General features: G+C 44.5%; 1 protein-coding gene across 1 annotated transcript in view; it reads right to left on the reverse strand.

The window, feature by feature from the left end:
• Positions 1-14,883, reverse strand: part of vps37d (VPS37D subunit of ESCRT-I) — a 33,247-nt gene that overhangs the window by 16,399 nt on the left and 1,965 nt on the right. Inside the window, exon 2 of the mRNA XM_084564740.1 lies at positions 8,438-8,609. Within this exon, the coding sequence (XP_084420866.1) occupies positions 8,438-8,609 (172 nt within the window). The remainder of the gene's footprint in view (positions 1-8,437; positions 8,610-14,883) is intronic.

Genomic DNA, 14,883 nt, shown 5'->3' on the forward strand with positions numbered 1-14,883 from the left:
AAAAAATATGAACGGCAGTCTATGGAGAAAGATAAATTATTTTCTGGTCCCGATCGAATTGTGGCATGAATTTCACATATGATGTGTGTGAATTTAAAAGATAATTTTTCACGTCAAGAGATAAATTATTTGACGTAAATAAGCTGAACAACATTAGGTTTTGTGTGAGATCGCTTAGTGAACTACATCTCTCGTCTGGAACAATGTAGGTAACTAGAGAACTATGTCTGTCTCCTTGTTGAGCTTTACCGTCTTCTTCCAGGACGAAGGCAGAAGCATCAAACGAGGTGAAAATCATTATAAATCGGGTCATGTCGAGAGCTGTAGTCACACGAAGGGAGTTTTGGTCGGTTCTGTACGCGCCAGCATGCGGGACTTGTAGTTCGTTTAATTACGTATTTTCCATAGCGTTTTACTGAACTATCTTGCGACAAACTGTGACATTCTTGACATGTAAAATCATTTTTTATTCTGAAAAACAACATATGTATAATCCAAGGCACAAGTCGATCGGGACCAGAAAATAATTTATCTTTCGCCATAGACTGCCGTTCATATTTTTTCGAAAGATAGGTCCCATAACCCGGAAGTAGAGGGGGCGGGACTTCGGCTCTCTATATCATTGCAGTATTGAATAATTGGAGCCCAGACGCAATTTTTTACACAATTTTGTAATTTTCTAAATTTCTGATCCTCTGAATTAAAACAGAAAATTGGAAAAACAGTTTAAAAATCCAATTTTTTTTAATTTGTCAAGGTGGGAAAAAAAATGAAAAATTGGATATTTTAATCCATTTTTCTGTTTTTCCAAATGTCCGTTTGTGTTTAGAAAATTTAACTGATGAGCGTTACATGGACCCATATCCAACAGCAGTTTGAATATGAATGTTAAGATTTCTGAAATGCATCTTTCACAATTTTCCGGCAATTCTACAAAACACAGTCGACAGTTTAGTAATAAAACAATCATTAGTTGCAGCGTGTAGTCTGATCCTAATATGTTGGAATACTTTATTATTAAGGTTATTATATAGTAGATAGATATTCCCTCTAAGGGAGGCACATTCTTCTTCTCATCCACTTTAACTCCACCAGCGGCCCAGTTCTCATATTTCAGTGCCACAGCTCTGACTCTACATTAGACATTAGAGATATATGTTTCAGATATCAACACTGTTGGGCTCATTAAAAGCCGAAGAGCTGCAGCAGAAGAAAACAGATCGACTGTCAGGCGGTGATCGCCCTTAAGCCTCGACTACACAGAGGCTCAGGTTTAATATCCTCTCTACGCTGATGTGAGATGATGTGGAGTCAAAACCTACATGGTGCTCTTACCGGACTGCTGCTCAGGGAAAGCTGATCGATGTGACAGTTACTGAGAACACACTGGGGTGGGGGCGGCTGAGCACCACCCCCTCAGCAAACAGCTGATGTCAACATGTTGACGGAGGCTGCTGAGTCCTCCGGCAAGCAGCGACATATTCACCTGTCTCAAATTAAGAGAAAGAAGCTGAACTTGTTCTACTTAAGGGGTAATTTATATTTCTGTCAAACGCTGCCAAAGATAAATAAGCAACTCGTAAAAAAATGTTGCTAGTGTGTGTACGGATCTAGAAAATACCAACACCATCTGTGCTCACTCAACGCTCAGGCTGAGATTTTCTGATTCGGTTTAATTCTATATTAATTCATGTAGAAATATTTCAGTTTCGCAACTATTTCACTTCAAACTGAAGCTGGTCATTGGTTCCAGAGAGTTTTTCCTCTAGTTTCACAACTTGTTGGTGCATGGTTTTGCCTTTTGTCCAGCTCTTCTCTGTCGTCGTACAAGCTCTCAAAGTCTCAGCTTCTATCATCCGCCCATCATCCCTACAACTCGTTGAATTTCATTAACATTTTATAGTCTCTCGTTGCCACATTATTGCCATTCTCCTCCTGTTTGTACAACCTTTAGTGCTTCCTGTTATGACTAGAGGTTAGTGATACCATCTAAGAATCCTTTGAGTAGCTTTAAAGCATTTTTCTTTTTTTATTTAACAATGAACTTTTGTCTTTCAGGCTTGATTTCGTCATTCTCCGCGCAACCGCTTCTGGCACGTTTAGCGTGTACAACAGAGCGCAAAACACTAAGCAAGCCTTCGAGGAGAGAGCTGTTGAAAGCGTGCGCCGTTACCCCCCGGTGGTAAGACTTCAACACGTTAAGACAACAAAACTCTAACTGCACATGGACAAGAGCAGAGTACTACGCGTCCTGTGGAAACTAGAAAAGTCACACACAGTAAATCATTCTGTTGAACGCGCAGCATCGCAAATCTGCAGCGAGAGTCGGAGTCTGTGTTGTAAACAACAAGAGATATGACGATAACCGCCGGCAGAACACGATACGATTAGTGTAAAGGTGCGTGTGTTTACTTTGCAGCAGCAGCAGCAGCGTGGCGGAATTATTTGCATGTGATTAAATCAAGATAAACCTGGTGTTGTTGTTGTTGTTGCACCAGACTCCTGCACCATCAGATCTGTGGTTTAAGATTTATCTGCGCATTGTGTTTCCTGCCGCCACCAGTTCTCCCATCGCGTCTAGCTGGTGGGATTTGTTTAGGCAACAAACAAAAGGCCGACTGCGACGTTGCCCGTGTCTCGACTGCTACACCACAAAGACGACAGCCAACGACCAGGTAGCACATGTGTTCTTCCTCGTCTGCGCTAAAAGGAAATAACTCTCTGTACGCGTCGCTCAAAAGTGGAAACTTGCTCTACGGTTTATTCAATCTTGATGAACGTGCTGTTGTGAAAATATTTGTGTATTTGAAGGTGTCAGATGAGAGGAAGATGATAAACGAGTAGAGCCTTCTGTGTGTTCTTTGTTGACTTTCGTCGCTTCCATTCCTCATCTCGTATTATGGTGAGTTCACACTATGAGCGGCGTCCAAGCTTTTTGGCGACACTTTGACGCTGACGGGGAGGTTTGGAGCAGGCGCCGACTCACATCAGAGGAAGCGTGTCTGCTTTGTCGGAGGGCGGCAAGCCGTAACTAAATGAACAGGAACCGCAGCAGAAGTCAGAAGTAAATAAACATAAAACAACATCAAGACGGATCTACTTCATTTGACAAAAAAAAAAAAGAAATGTCAGTTAAACATTACTGCAGCACGGCTTCCATTCTTGCCGTTGAGCGTGACAGATTTCCAGGCTACATGCTCGACCTGCCCCGTAACATGATCTGCGGTCAGCTGAATATCAAAGAGGCCGACCGATTGGGACTGCCAGCTGGAAACAACACAAACGCCGAGATGCTGTCGGTCGATAATAAAGAAAAAAGCTGCCAGCTCTACTGTACGAGAAGAAATCAAGCAAAGGAATGCAGTTTAACGCGTCGGGGCGAGCGAGCGAGCGAGCGATCTGCTGCCGATTACACACAAATAGGTCACCGTGTTGCAGATGGGGCCTTGGAGGAGACGGATGTATCCGAGGCTTGAGAATTAGCCAGCGAATCAGCAGTGAATTATAAACCCCCGCAGCTCTTCAGCCCTAATGTTTGTCCTCTGTAACACGTAACAAAGCATGAAGGCCAAAGAGGCTTTCTGCTACATGCAGGCAGCGCGGTGTGATAACCACTTCACAGCTTCTCGTCAAGCTCCACGGACCGAAAAGAAAACTTTGTTGTTGTTTAAAGTTCAATCCAATGCAACGCTCTTAAGTTAAGGATTTTAAATCGGAAATAATGACGCCGCAATTTCCTCTGCGTTGCTGTGCTATAGCCCATCAATCAAAGTGAGATTAGCGGCGTGATATCTTTGTTTCCTTAAGTGTTTCTGTACCTTTACTCACACATATCTTAACCTGTATCTATGAACAAAGAGGGAATAGCGTTTCCGTGAGAAATCCAAAAATCATCCAGTCAGAACAGCTGATCATGACAGGATCATGAAGTTCCTCCAGTGACGCACACACACACCGAAAAGTCCTTGCAACATAAATAAATCGGAAGTGCCTGTTCCAAACCTTAAGTCTCTGTAGTAGGAGCAATCTGACAGCCTCGTCTAACTCGCACCGACTCTGAGTAACGCCCCGAGCATCATTACCTGCTCTGCATTCACTCCCATCGCTCCGCATCCCTAAAATATGTATCACACACACACACGCCGAACTAAACTCGCAGACCTGGCAGCAGAACACCTCACGAGTGTCTGAATGTCTAACGAAGACGCATTCAGATCCGTTGCATCCTTCAAAACCCCTTAAGTCTGTTATTCAAAACGGATTTACGGAAAGTCACAAACAAAGAAGCACCGTGTGTGTGTGCACTTTTGCTCTCTGGCGACCCAGGTGCAGGACAGAGGAAGTCGGTCGGTTGGTTTCTCAAAGGAAGTGAACATAAAAGGGTCCCGTTCACTCAGATCTACCTTAATCCCGCTCCGACGACCGCGCCCTACGTCACAAACGCAAGAGCGAGAGCGAATGAGACGCGGCAAGTGCAGTCCTGTCTGAGCACGACCCTTGTTTTGTCTTAAAAAAAAAAAAAAACAGGAGGATTTACTGGCTGGTCAGTGGAAAAAAGATTAACTTCCGCACTTTCGAGCTCTTTTATTATCGAATATTGAGCGGCACATGGATTACACGAGATAAAAGAACTAACAGTGATGTATTAAAGGTGGAGTCTGGTCATTGTGAGTAAAAAGCAGCAGTTTAACAGCTGAAAACATTCGATGGTATCAAACAATCAGTGACTAGACTCATTTTTATGTTTAAAACAATGTCAATGACAATTAAAACTGACATTTCTAAGATGTAAATAGTGGTTCTCAGTCACAAAACGAGAACTGGTTGGATTTTCTTTACAGTCGAATCAATCAAAACAGTGAATTCGAAAGATATTTAAAGGAACCGTATGTAGGATTGTGGCCAAAACTGGTACTGCAATCACTTTCAAAATACTGTAGAACGGTGTATCCCCTCCCCCCCCTCCCCGACTCGAGGTTGCCAGCAGGAACGTAGGCTGCTACAAGGAGCTTCCAATGGCAAGTGACGAGTCCTACACAGTAAGTTTTTTTTTCTGTTAATAAAGTTTATGCGAAGTAATTATGTATCGCAAACATTTACTAATGGCGATTAGCCAAATATTTCTTAAAGATGTACTGTAATACCACATTTCAGTCGGAACAGATTGTTTTCATACCCTGCTAGTGGTGCGATATAAAGCTTTTTATGAACGCATTTAGCACGGGCGACCATGGAAAATCCACCGTCTATATGTACGGAAGCACGGGGCTTTTAGCCTGTACCAACAAACATGGTAGAATATAGCATCCAAAAGTCGAGGGTCACTTGACCTTTGGCTAAGCCCCGCCCCCCTTAGTTACTGTTGCTACGTCCGACATTCTCTTCTGGGCTGTGGTTTTCTGGTTATCTATAAGGCTCTGGGATCAATATCAAGGAGCAACACTGTTCATGCAAAGCTGGGTACGTCTCTATTCACTTCTATAATCGTTATTACGAAGCAAACGGACTAACGTTACGCACGTATAACGTTGTATTTCTTCAGCGTGTGCTAGCGTATCAACAACTATGCAACTTAAGCTGTAACGGTGATGTTTCGGTTAGCTCCACAGGGTTTTGCGCGCACATCATTGGGCTTATCCATACCCTGGATGCTGGATATATACCGACAGTATAGCCTGCCGAGACCGAAAATATGAGACGCCTGCGTTAAAGTCAATGGAGCGCTGTGAAAAAAGTGTCGGACCCCTGTGGGAGCTCTCTTGGCTGTGATTGGTCAATCTACATTCTAGGGCGGGGCTTAGCCAAAGGTCAATTCCATGCCATTCCGGACTTTGTCACGACGTATTTCGGATTCATAACGGTCTCGGGTTTCGTAACGTTATACATGTTTTATCCGACACGTTCGTAGCTGCAGCTGCGGTAACTAGAGCAGAGCTGGCAACCCGGAAGACGAAACTCTACTGACTTCGTGATTGGTCGATAGGTGGAGGGTGGCGCCTCAGACCAAAACACAACATGACAACAATAACATCAGTTGAGGGCTGCAACTCTCACTTTTAAATGACAATATCCTGGCCGGACCACTGCTGTCAGTGATATAAGTATTTGAAATGAACATGATTTCTTCATGTCTAGTGACATATCAGGGCCATTTTATGATTAATTGAAATACATTTCTTACATACGGTTCCTTTAAAGATAAAAATCCAAAGAACTGTTGAGATAAAGTGTGCCGGCTGATTTGACAGCTGATGATCCATGTAGAAGGGAAGACGAGGTAATACAGAAGCAGCAGTGTTCTTGGATGTTATTTATGGCTGCCGCACGAACTGTCACGTGGTGATATTTTTGTGTCTTTATACGCTTTAAAAAATGATTTCTACCTGTAAAGGGCAGATTTTTAGAGAGACGCTCTTGTGCTTTGATTCATAGTTAGCGACATATTTGATGTTTTAAATAGTAACGCCGCTGTGCCGCAGATATCTCAAGAGATTTGATGTTGTCAACGTCTGACCCATTACAAGAAGAAGAAGAACAGACTACAGGCTGACAAGAAGCATGTGGACATTTCAAAGAAGTTGGCGTTATAAAGGAAAGCTTTGTGCAATGTTGCTGCAGAACCACATACCACCTACCTTAGCATTGTTGCAGCAGACTATGTATATATACGCTTTCATGAAAAACAGCGTTCCCTGATGGCAGTGGCTTCTTTCTTTCAGCAGCGTAACGCTCACTGCCTCAAAACTAACTAAAATGCTTCAGGAAGGATTTGAGGATATATTTCTGTAAAAACACAGCGACTAAACCGGGTTTTTAAGGGTGAACGTTCCGGCACGCCAAAACCTTTCGTGAAGGTTAGAAAATATTCTGGTCCACTGACTTGAAGCATGAGACAGGTGGTTTTTACTTTGACATTTAAATGAAACCATGAGCTTCCCCCCTAAACCTTCACCCAGGTGCTTTTTGTTGCTTGACCCACAGCAAACTCGTGAACCCAGGCCCTTTCCCTTTCCCTTTCCCTCCTCTCCTCTATAAAACCGGAGGCGGCGGTGAAACAGAAAGCCACTGCGTTTCCTTCAAAACATGTTTGGCAAAAAACTATTTCCCACAGTCTTTATTAGTTGAATACCGACTTCTGCAGCAGGATAAGAAAGCAGCGTGCCAATAACATTTGTGAGAAACTGTCTGGAGAAGGAACAACTGAGGTTTCAGCCTCTACCTGAGGGACCACGACTCACTTGGCCAACTTTCCGCGCTCGCAGGATGTATTAAACAATACAGCTGTCTGCCTTGATCCACTCCCCGGTTCATCTCTGCTGCAATTACTCGCCTCTCATTCATCTTTTTCTTTTTTTTGTCCGCTTTCTTGTTGCTCTAAATGCGAATCAGATGTTTTGCAGAGGAAGGACGGACCCCCGCCCATCCTGCTCTGCTGGGGAGGCTGGGATAGCATCTGTATGGCAAGCACACGTTGACAGGAAGTTTTTACATTCCATCCAACTTCCATCACTGAGCCTGCAGCTGAGGCAGAAATCAGACAACCAAATAAAACGAGCGCAGGGCCTGATCCGTTAAAAAAAAAAAAAAGCCTGCACTTGGACTTTAAGCAGCAGTTGATGTTACCTATGGAAATGAACGCAGAGCAGGATTTATTTTATCACCTGTTCTCGGGTTTGGAGGAATTTCCAAAGGCTTAAAATTTAACGCCGAGGCTTAGAAGACGTCCTCCGGCGCCGCCCGATAGCTGCTCCGTCAAAAGCATGACTCGCCTAAACACAAAAGACAAGGCCCCTTTTCACCCCGCAAATTCCTTGACAACTGCTGCAAGCTTCCCGCTGGCATTTGATATGCTCCATTTCGTTCCCATGACCAAAACTCCGGTCATGCTGAGTCTTTTTTCGCCGAGCGGCTGAAGGCTCGGCTCGGCTCGGCTGACACTCCCGAGCTTTTCCGTCCTCTTGATGTCAAAACTTCCCTCCGCCACGGCGACTCAGATGCGACTTAGTTTTGCTTTCTATGTCTTTAAGCGCGCAGTAACGGGTGTGTGTGTTTCTTTCTCGCTGCAATTACAAGGGAAGACAATGAGGAGCCACTGTGGGATATCATGTGTAATTAGTTTTACCCTTAAGCGGTCATTTTTTTCCTTCTTCTTCTTTCGGTTTGTTCTTGAACTTTAAGAAATCTCTGCGGCCGCTAAGTATATAAGATAGTCAGCATTTTAAGGTCACGCTATGATTAGGAAAATGAAGAATTGCCGCGCCACATTTACCCATCCAGCGCTGGAATCTGAACCAGTGTGACCTTGTCATCACAACCACACTCCTTTTTGACTTACGTCCTGACACAGTGATAATCTACTGGCGTCTTGTCCCCCCCCTCCCCTCCCTCCCCTCCCGCCCCACATCTCTTTGTCTCCTCGGTGGCAGGGTAAACTCACCAAGTTGACTCCGTTTTTCCCAGCATGTGGTTGCCAGGTTGGACAGCTCCCGGTATTTCTCCGCCAGCTGGAGTTTGCCGTTGTTGAGGCGGGGTCGCCGGGCAAGGCTCTCCTCGGCTAAGCTCCGGTTGGTGGTCAGCAGCATCTCCCTGTCCAGCTGAAGCTCCTGAAACTGAACCAGAAGTGAATTAGTTTTCCCACAGACTCACGTGACAACAAGTAATCAGTTTCCAGGTTAAAGTGTTGCCTAGCGTGGCGTATTCAGCGAGTGTTCGTGCAAAGAATCTACGAGAAAGTTCAAGTTCTCTGCAGTTACAGGAAATGAGTGAAAGGCAGCGCTGGTGGTCCTTGTTCTGATAATACACGCCACAGAACGAGACCCTTCACAGCTGCATGACGTCATTCAGGCAGATTTGGAAGGCCAACAGTTTTCTATGCATTTGAAAGAAGTCGCCAGTCGCCGTCTGATACGATCACTGCTGTTGTACGCAGGTTTACGCCTTATCTTCTACTGAGGGCAAATGGAAGCAGCACAGAATACAGAAACCCGTGCAGTGACCTGTTCAGGAGGGAAGGGGGTAATAAATCACATTTAAATCTCGCTCAGTGTTTGTGCTGATGCCCTTAGTCACCATCCACGGTCAAACCGGACTTCAACAGAACCCAAACAAGATGATAAGCTGAAGGAAGCGGTGGAGACTCTGGAAAGACCTCCTCCACCCAGGAGTTGTTCTGAAAAGCATTATCTTGAGATCTAGTCGTCATACGACTCTTGGTTTTAACTCTGTGCTCGCCAGCGCTGAGCGATGGGGGAGTTATCGGCTCCAGCGGTTGTAAGGCGGCAGCCGCTTTGCCCATTAAAGCTAAAAACACTGCAAACAGGTGACAGTTGTTTGGGCTGCTACAGCTTTAGGCCGCCGCACATAGGAAAAAGATCTTTGTCGGCCAACTGGATTAAAAAAAAAAAAATCATGTATTACTTTAACTGTGGGGGGAAAACGTAAAGTTGAAGGTAATATTATGAATAGAAAGCCGAAGTCCCGCCCCTTCCGATTGCCTCCATGGGACCTATCTTTCGAAAAAATATGAACGGCAGTCTATGGCGAAAGATAAATTATTTTCTGGTCCCGATCGACTTGTGCCTTGGATTATACATATGTTGTTTTTCAGAATAAAAAATGATTTTACATGTCAAGAATGTCACAGTTTGTCGCAAGATAGTTCAGTAAAACGCTATGGAAAATACGTAATTAAACGAACTACAAGTCCCGCATGCTGGCGCGTACAGAACCGACCAAAACTCCCTTCATGTAACTACAGCTCTCGACATGACCCGATTTATAATGATTTTCACCTCGTTTGATGCTTCTGCCTTCGTCCTGGAAGAAGACGGTAAAGCTCAACAAGGAGACAGCCATAGTTCTCTAGTTACGTACATTGTTCGAGACGAGAGATGTAGTTCACTAAGCGATCTCATACAAAACCTAATGTTGTTCAGCTTATTTACGTCAAATAATTTATCTCTTGACGTGAAAAATTATCTTTTAAATTCACACACATCATATGTGAAATTCATGCCACAATTCGAACGGGATCAAAAAATAATTATGATCTCTCCATAAACTGCCGTTCATATTTTTTTAGAAAGATAGGTCCCATGGACCGGAAGTAGAGAGGCGGGACTTCGGCTCTCTATATGGTTGACGTCGACCAATACAGTAATTTGTGTAATTCCTGTTTTGGTACAGGGCTATCAGTGGCTAGCAGCAACAATAATAATGATGCAAATCGAATATGTCATCAACATATGAAGTGATTTTCTTTGTCGCTGACAATTTGTCTCTAGTGGACATTTCTCAGGTTGCGCCGTTAACCCTCTTTTATGTTTCCGATGCCAAATGTTTCAGATTGAATATAAAATTTTGCTGGTGTTTGAACGGAGCGAGCGCAACGATCCCGACGCCACCAAATGTTTAGCGTTAAGAACTAAAGTCATAGACAACGTTTCCTTGTGGATAAAGTTTTGTGAGTCAAACCAACCATCTCAGACCCTAGCATTGCTCGTTGACTCGACTGCGGCGCTTCAGAGTTGAGTAGTTCAATGTGGGACACGCCAACTTTGTGTTGCCAGTTTTTTTCTCCTATTTATCACTAAAATTAGTTGTATTTCATTAATTATATGGCTTCTTGTCGCCACATCCTGTGTGTGTACGGGCCTTTGACAAATCAGGAACTGGAACCGAATTAAAACAACTCCATCGTACCCAACACAAGCAATGAAGCACTGTGAGCTTTAACCATTAGTTTTGCAAGTTTTGTATACTTTGTCAAGGTTTATATATATTTCCATCCATATTTCCAAAGAAATCATGTTTTCTTGCTTCCAATGATGATAAAGAAATAACAGATATCTTTAGTTCATGATGGTTTCCATGTCCACCGTTATGCAGTTTGAATGCTGTTTAAAAAACGAAAAGTACTCGAGCATACAGAAGAGGCGTTTATTGAACACAAGCACACTGGCTGACCAATAGAGCAATAAATAAAGAATGATAAATTTAACTGTGTGTGAAATGGTTTGACCATGCTACAGAGTGGATGGAGGTTTACTGGGGGGGAAGGGTGACGAACACCACGCTGCCACCAGACCAGAAGAAAACCATAAATTATTAAAAACGAACGCCACTTCCTTTGAGTCTCGTCGTCGTCAAGCAATACAGTCTGTCTCAACATGTACACAATGACTTTTGGACTGCTCCATCAGTCTCACGGCGCTCCTGTGTTTCTGCCCCGGCTGGATATTTTTCTTGCTCAATTGATTTCTTTCAGCAGTCAAGACATTTCGGGGCCTGAAGGCCGCCGCACGGTGCATCTGTCTCACATTTAACGGGTCATCAAAAGGGATGTGCGAGTCCCAAGTTTAGAGGAATTTGCAGAATGCGCTTTGTAGTGAAAGGAGGGTCTGTGCGGGGGCGTAGAGAAAGACACTACAGATCTGATTTTCATTCTAAAAAAAAATAAATAAAGATAACACGGATCATTTAGTCTCGGACACGCCGTTTCCTGCCTCACCTAGCCCGCCCCTTCATTCAAGCAACAACTGCTGCAGTGTTTGGGGAGGGAGTGTTTCTGGATTTTGATGCACAGGCCGTAAAGTCAGGCTGACAGCGTTTACATTCCCTGACAAATGACACTCGGGGAAGCACTTAAAGAGTCAGGGAGCTCGTTCTCTGCGGCTCGGCGTCATCTGGCCACGTGAAAAAAAATATGCAGTAAATAGGTGTTTCTCTTTTCATCTCTGAACGAGGCTGGAGCCTAATGAGGCCTTCTGCAGTCAGTCTCAGATGTAAGTGAAGTCTTTTTTTCCATGAAAGAGAATTGTTCATGCGACGCCAAATATGTACAGCGCTGCTGCCAGAAATGAAGGACTGCGTGTCTCCAGTGGACGGCCAGCGCGGTAGCAGGCTCCTTGCAACCATTTCTGAAGACTTTAGAGGAGCTATGATCAATATTTTTAAAATAATAAAAGGATTAAATGACAGTGTGTAATGTGGCCTTGCAGATCATTGCTGCAGTTCATCTTTTACACATGGAAAACAATTTGAGGAAAGTATTTTTTTATCTTACTGATATTACCAAGGTGACGTAGGCAGAGCGACGGAAAAGAGAGTTATCCTAATAGATATTAAATAGTTCTTGTTGCATCCTGTTTTTTTTTTTTTTATGAGTTCGTCTACAGGTTGAGTTTCTCCTGCGTTAATCATTTTTAAGCTGTGGATCAAACTTTTGCCGTATCCGGTTGGCAAAACTCCCAAATAGCCTACATCCTTCTTTTGTAAGAACGACCTCGGTGCAGTTTCTTGTTCCGTTCTCAGAGAAAAGCTTAACTTCAAGTCTTTCAGAGTGGCGGCCAAAGCCGATTGGAAAGAAAGCTGTTCGCTAGCAGCAGCCATCGCTCTGGTAGTTCTAGCAGGATGGGGGGAATTCACGCGTAATTCACGGAACTTATGGTCGCAGGTCAGTCGGCATCACGTTAAGCCCGCCCACCGACTCGTGATTGGCCCGGTCCATCTTGGATTTTTTCGAAATCTCAAGTCAACGGAGAGTAACTAGACTGCCCGTCTTGGGGCGCGTCTAGATTCTAGGCTAGGAAGAGCTACCATTAGCTGGGAAGCTAGGAAGAGCTACCATTAGCTGGGAAGCTAGGAAGAGCTACCATTAGCTGGGAAGCTAGGAAGAGCTACAATTATCTGGGAAGCTAGGAAGAGCTACCATTAGCTGGGAAGCTAGGAAGAGCTACAATTAGCTGGGAAGCTAGGAAGAGCTACCATTAGCTGGGAAGCTAGGAAGAGCCGCAAATCATCGTACAGAGCTGGCCTCTCCTGAATCATGTTGATCAGCTGGTCCAACTTGACCATGTTGTAAAAATATTAGTTTACTTTTGTCCATTCTTTTTCTCTTTCTCTGGTCCTCTAAGCTCCCTGGCCAGTTCAATATACTGAATCATCTGAAAAGTTGGCGGCATATTAGCCTGGTCGTCACCATCCTACGTTTCTGCCCGAAATTTGATTTCGGTCTGCAATTTAAGTCTGGCCAAATTGCACTTCCGCGGTTCGCGTGTAACCGCGCCAATCAGCGAACAGTTGAGTGATGACGCGGAACTCGCCTGCCGAGTTGCTTGTAGTCCAGCGAAGCTTGTAGTTCAACAGCATAGCAACAATGGCGACGACGGAGGAAGAGACGCTAGAAGCCATCCGCGAAGTTGTCTCAACTCTGGAGAGCATCACGGAATTAAAACCAGAACAAGAGGCTTGTCTTGTCAATTTTATAAATGGCACGGACGTCGTAGCTCTCCTTCCAACTGGCTTTGGGAAAAGTTTGATTTATTTAACTGGAAGCGGAAGTGGTAAGCGTAAGAGCCTGAACTCCGGCGCACAATATACGTCATTACCAAACGTTGCTGATTGGTTCAGGGAACTCCAATGATTTTAAACCTCAAAATAAGCATCCGCCCATTACGGAGACAGATTCCTATTACATTGGGCCAGACTAACGTGCCAGACCGAAATAAAATTTCGGGCGGAAACGTAGGATGGTGACGACCAGGCTACAAGAGAGGAGCTAGCTCTTCCTACCAGCAGGTGGCAGTAGTCAGTGTTAATCGTTCAAAAGGGGAAGCTAGGAAGAGCTACCATTAGCTGGGAAGCTAGGAAGAGCCGCGAATCATCGTACAGAGCTGGCCTCTCCTGAATCATGTTGATCAGCTGGTCACCATAAAAATATTAGTCTACTTTTGTCCATTCTTTTTCTCTTTCTCTGGGACTGTGTCTCAAATGGCGTACCTTCGTCAGTACACGTCGATATCATGCACTATGAGCACTATGCACTGACGTCCGTAGAGCGTAAATTTTCAAAAAGGTAGTATCGTTTAAAATCGGGTGCTACGCCTACACTTACCGGAAATGACGAAAGACTAACGTCGTATTTTGATTTTGACCGCGAGCGCGCCAAATTTTAAGCCGGCTTTTGTTGTCTTTGCAAGACCTTTAAACTTGTTGGAAATGGAGACTTTCATCGCGACGTGGGGTCTACTTCGACGTCGACGCAGAGCTCTGCTTTTATTATCGCAAGTTTGAATTGGGTTGATAGTCCCTCCCCTTCCGCTTCGTAGCCAAGATGGCTACCGTTTAGGGTGGAAAGTGTCCAGCGTTCCACCCTCAGCCTTTTGACCGTTAGGAGTACGCCATCCGGGTACCTGCAGCACACCTCGCGCACCTCACGTACTCAAATTAGGTATTGTAAGTGCAGAAGTACGCGATTTGAGACAGACCCTGGTTCTCTAAGCTCCCTGGCCAGTCCAATATACTGAATCAGCTGAAAAGTTGGCGACAAGGGTCCGACGGCTACGAATGGTGCGGGACACACCGAGAAAACCGAGGCCACGGGCGCTCACCGACGGCCCGTCACCAGAAAACGAAACGACCGTCAGCTCGGCGTGTCAAAACAAGCTGCAGCGTTTCTCAAATGAACAATAATATCAATGAAAACCATTTATTAAAAGGCCGTGCAAGGGCTTTGATCAAATAAAACATTAAAATGCTAAGTTTAGATTTAAATTCAGACGTTTCAAATAATAACATGATCCTATCAAAGCATTCAGTGTAGAATGACGGTACGTGTGAAGCTGTTAAGAGGTCACACAAGGTCTTTCTCCCTCTCTCTCTCTCTCCTCTTAGCAGATTTCTTCTTGTCAACTGGTTTCCCCCCTCGGAGGTTTAATAAAGATATTTATTTGTCACGTATCATGTTGCAGTGGAAACATCCCAACGTGACACGAGGCGGCTCGCCCGTGCAGCAGCCCAAGATAGACGGGGAGTAAGAGAGCGACGCCGCACCGAGGAGGAGGCTGCAGCGTTCACGATCGTGAATTAATCTTCGATTAAACT

This window comes from Chelon labrosus (assembly GCF_963514085.1).
Source record: "Chelon labrosus genome assembly, chromosome: 17".
Classification (NCBI taxonomy): Eukaryota; Metazoa; Chordata; class Actinopteri; order Mugiliformes; family Mugilidae; genus Chelon; species Chelon labrosus.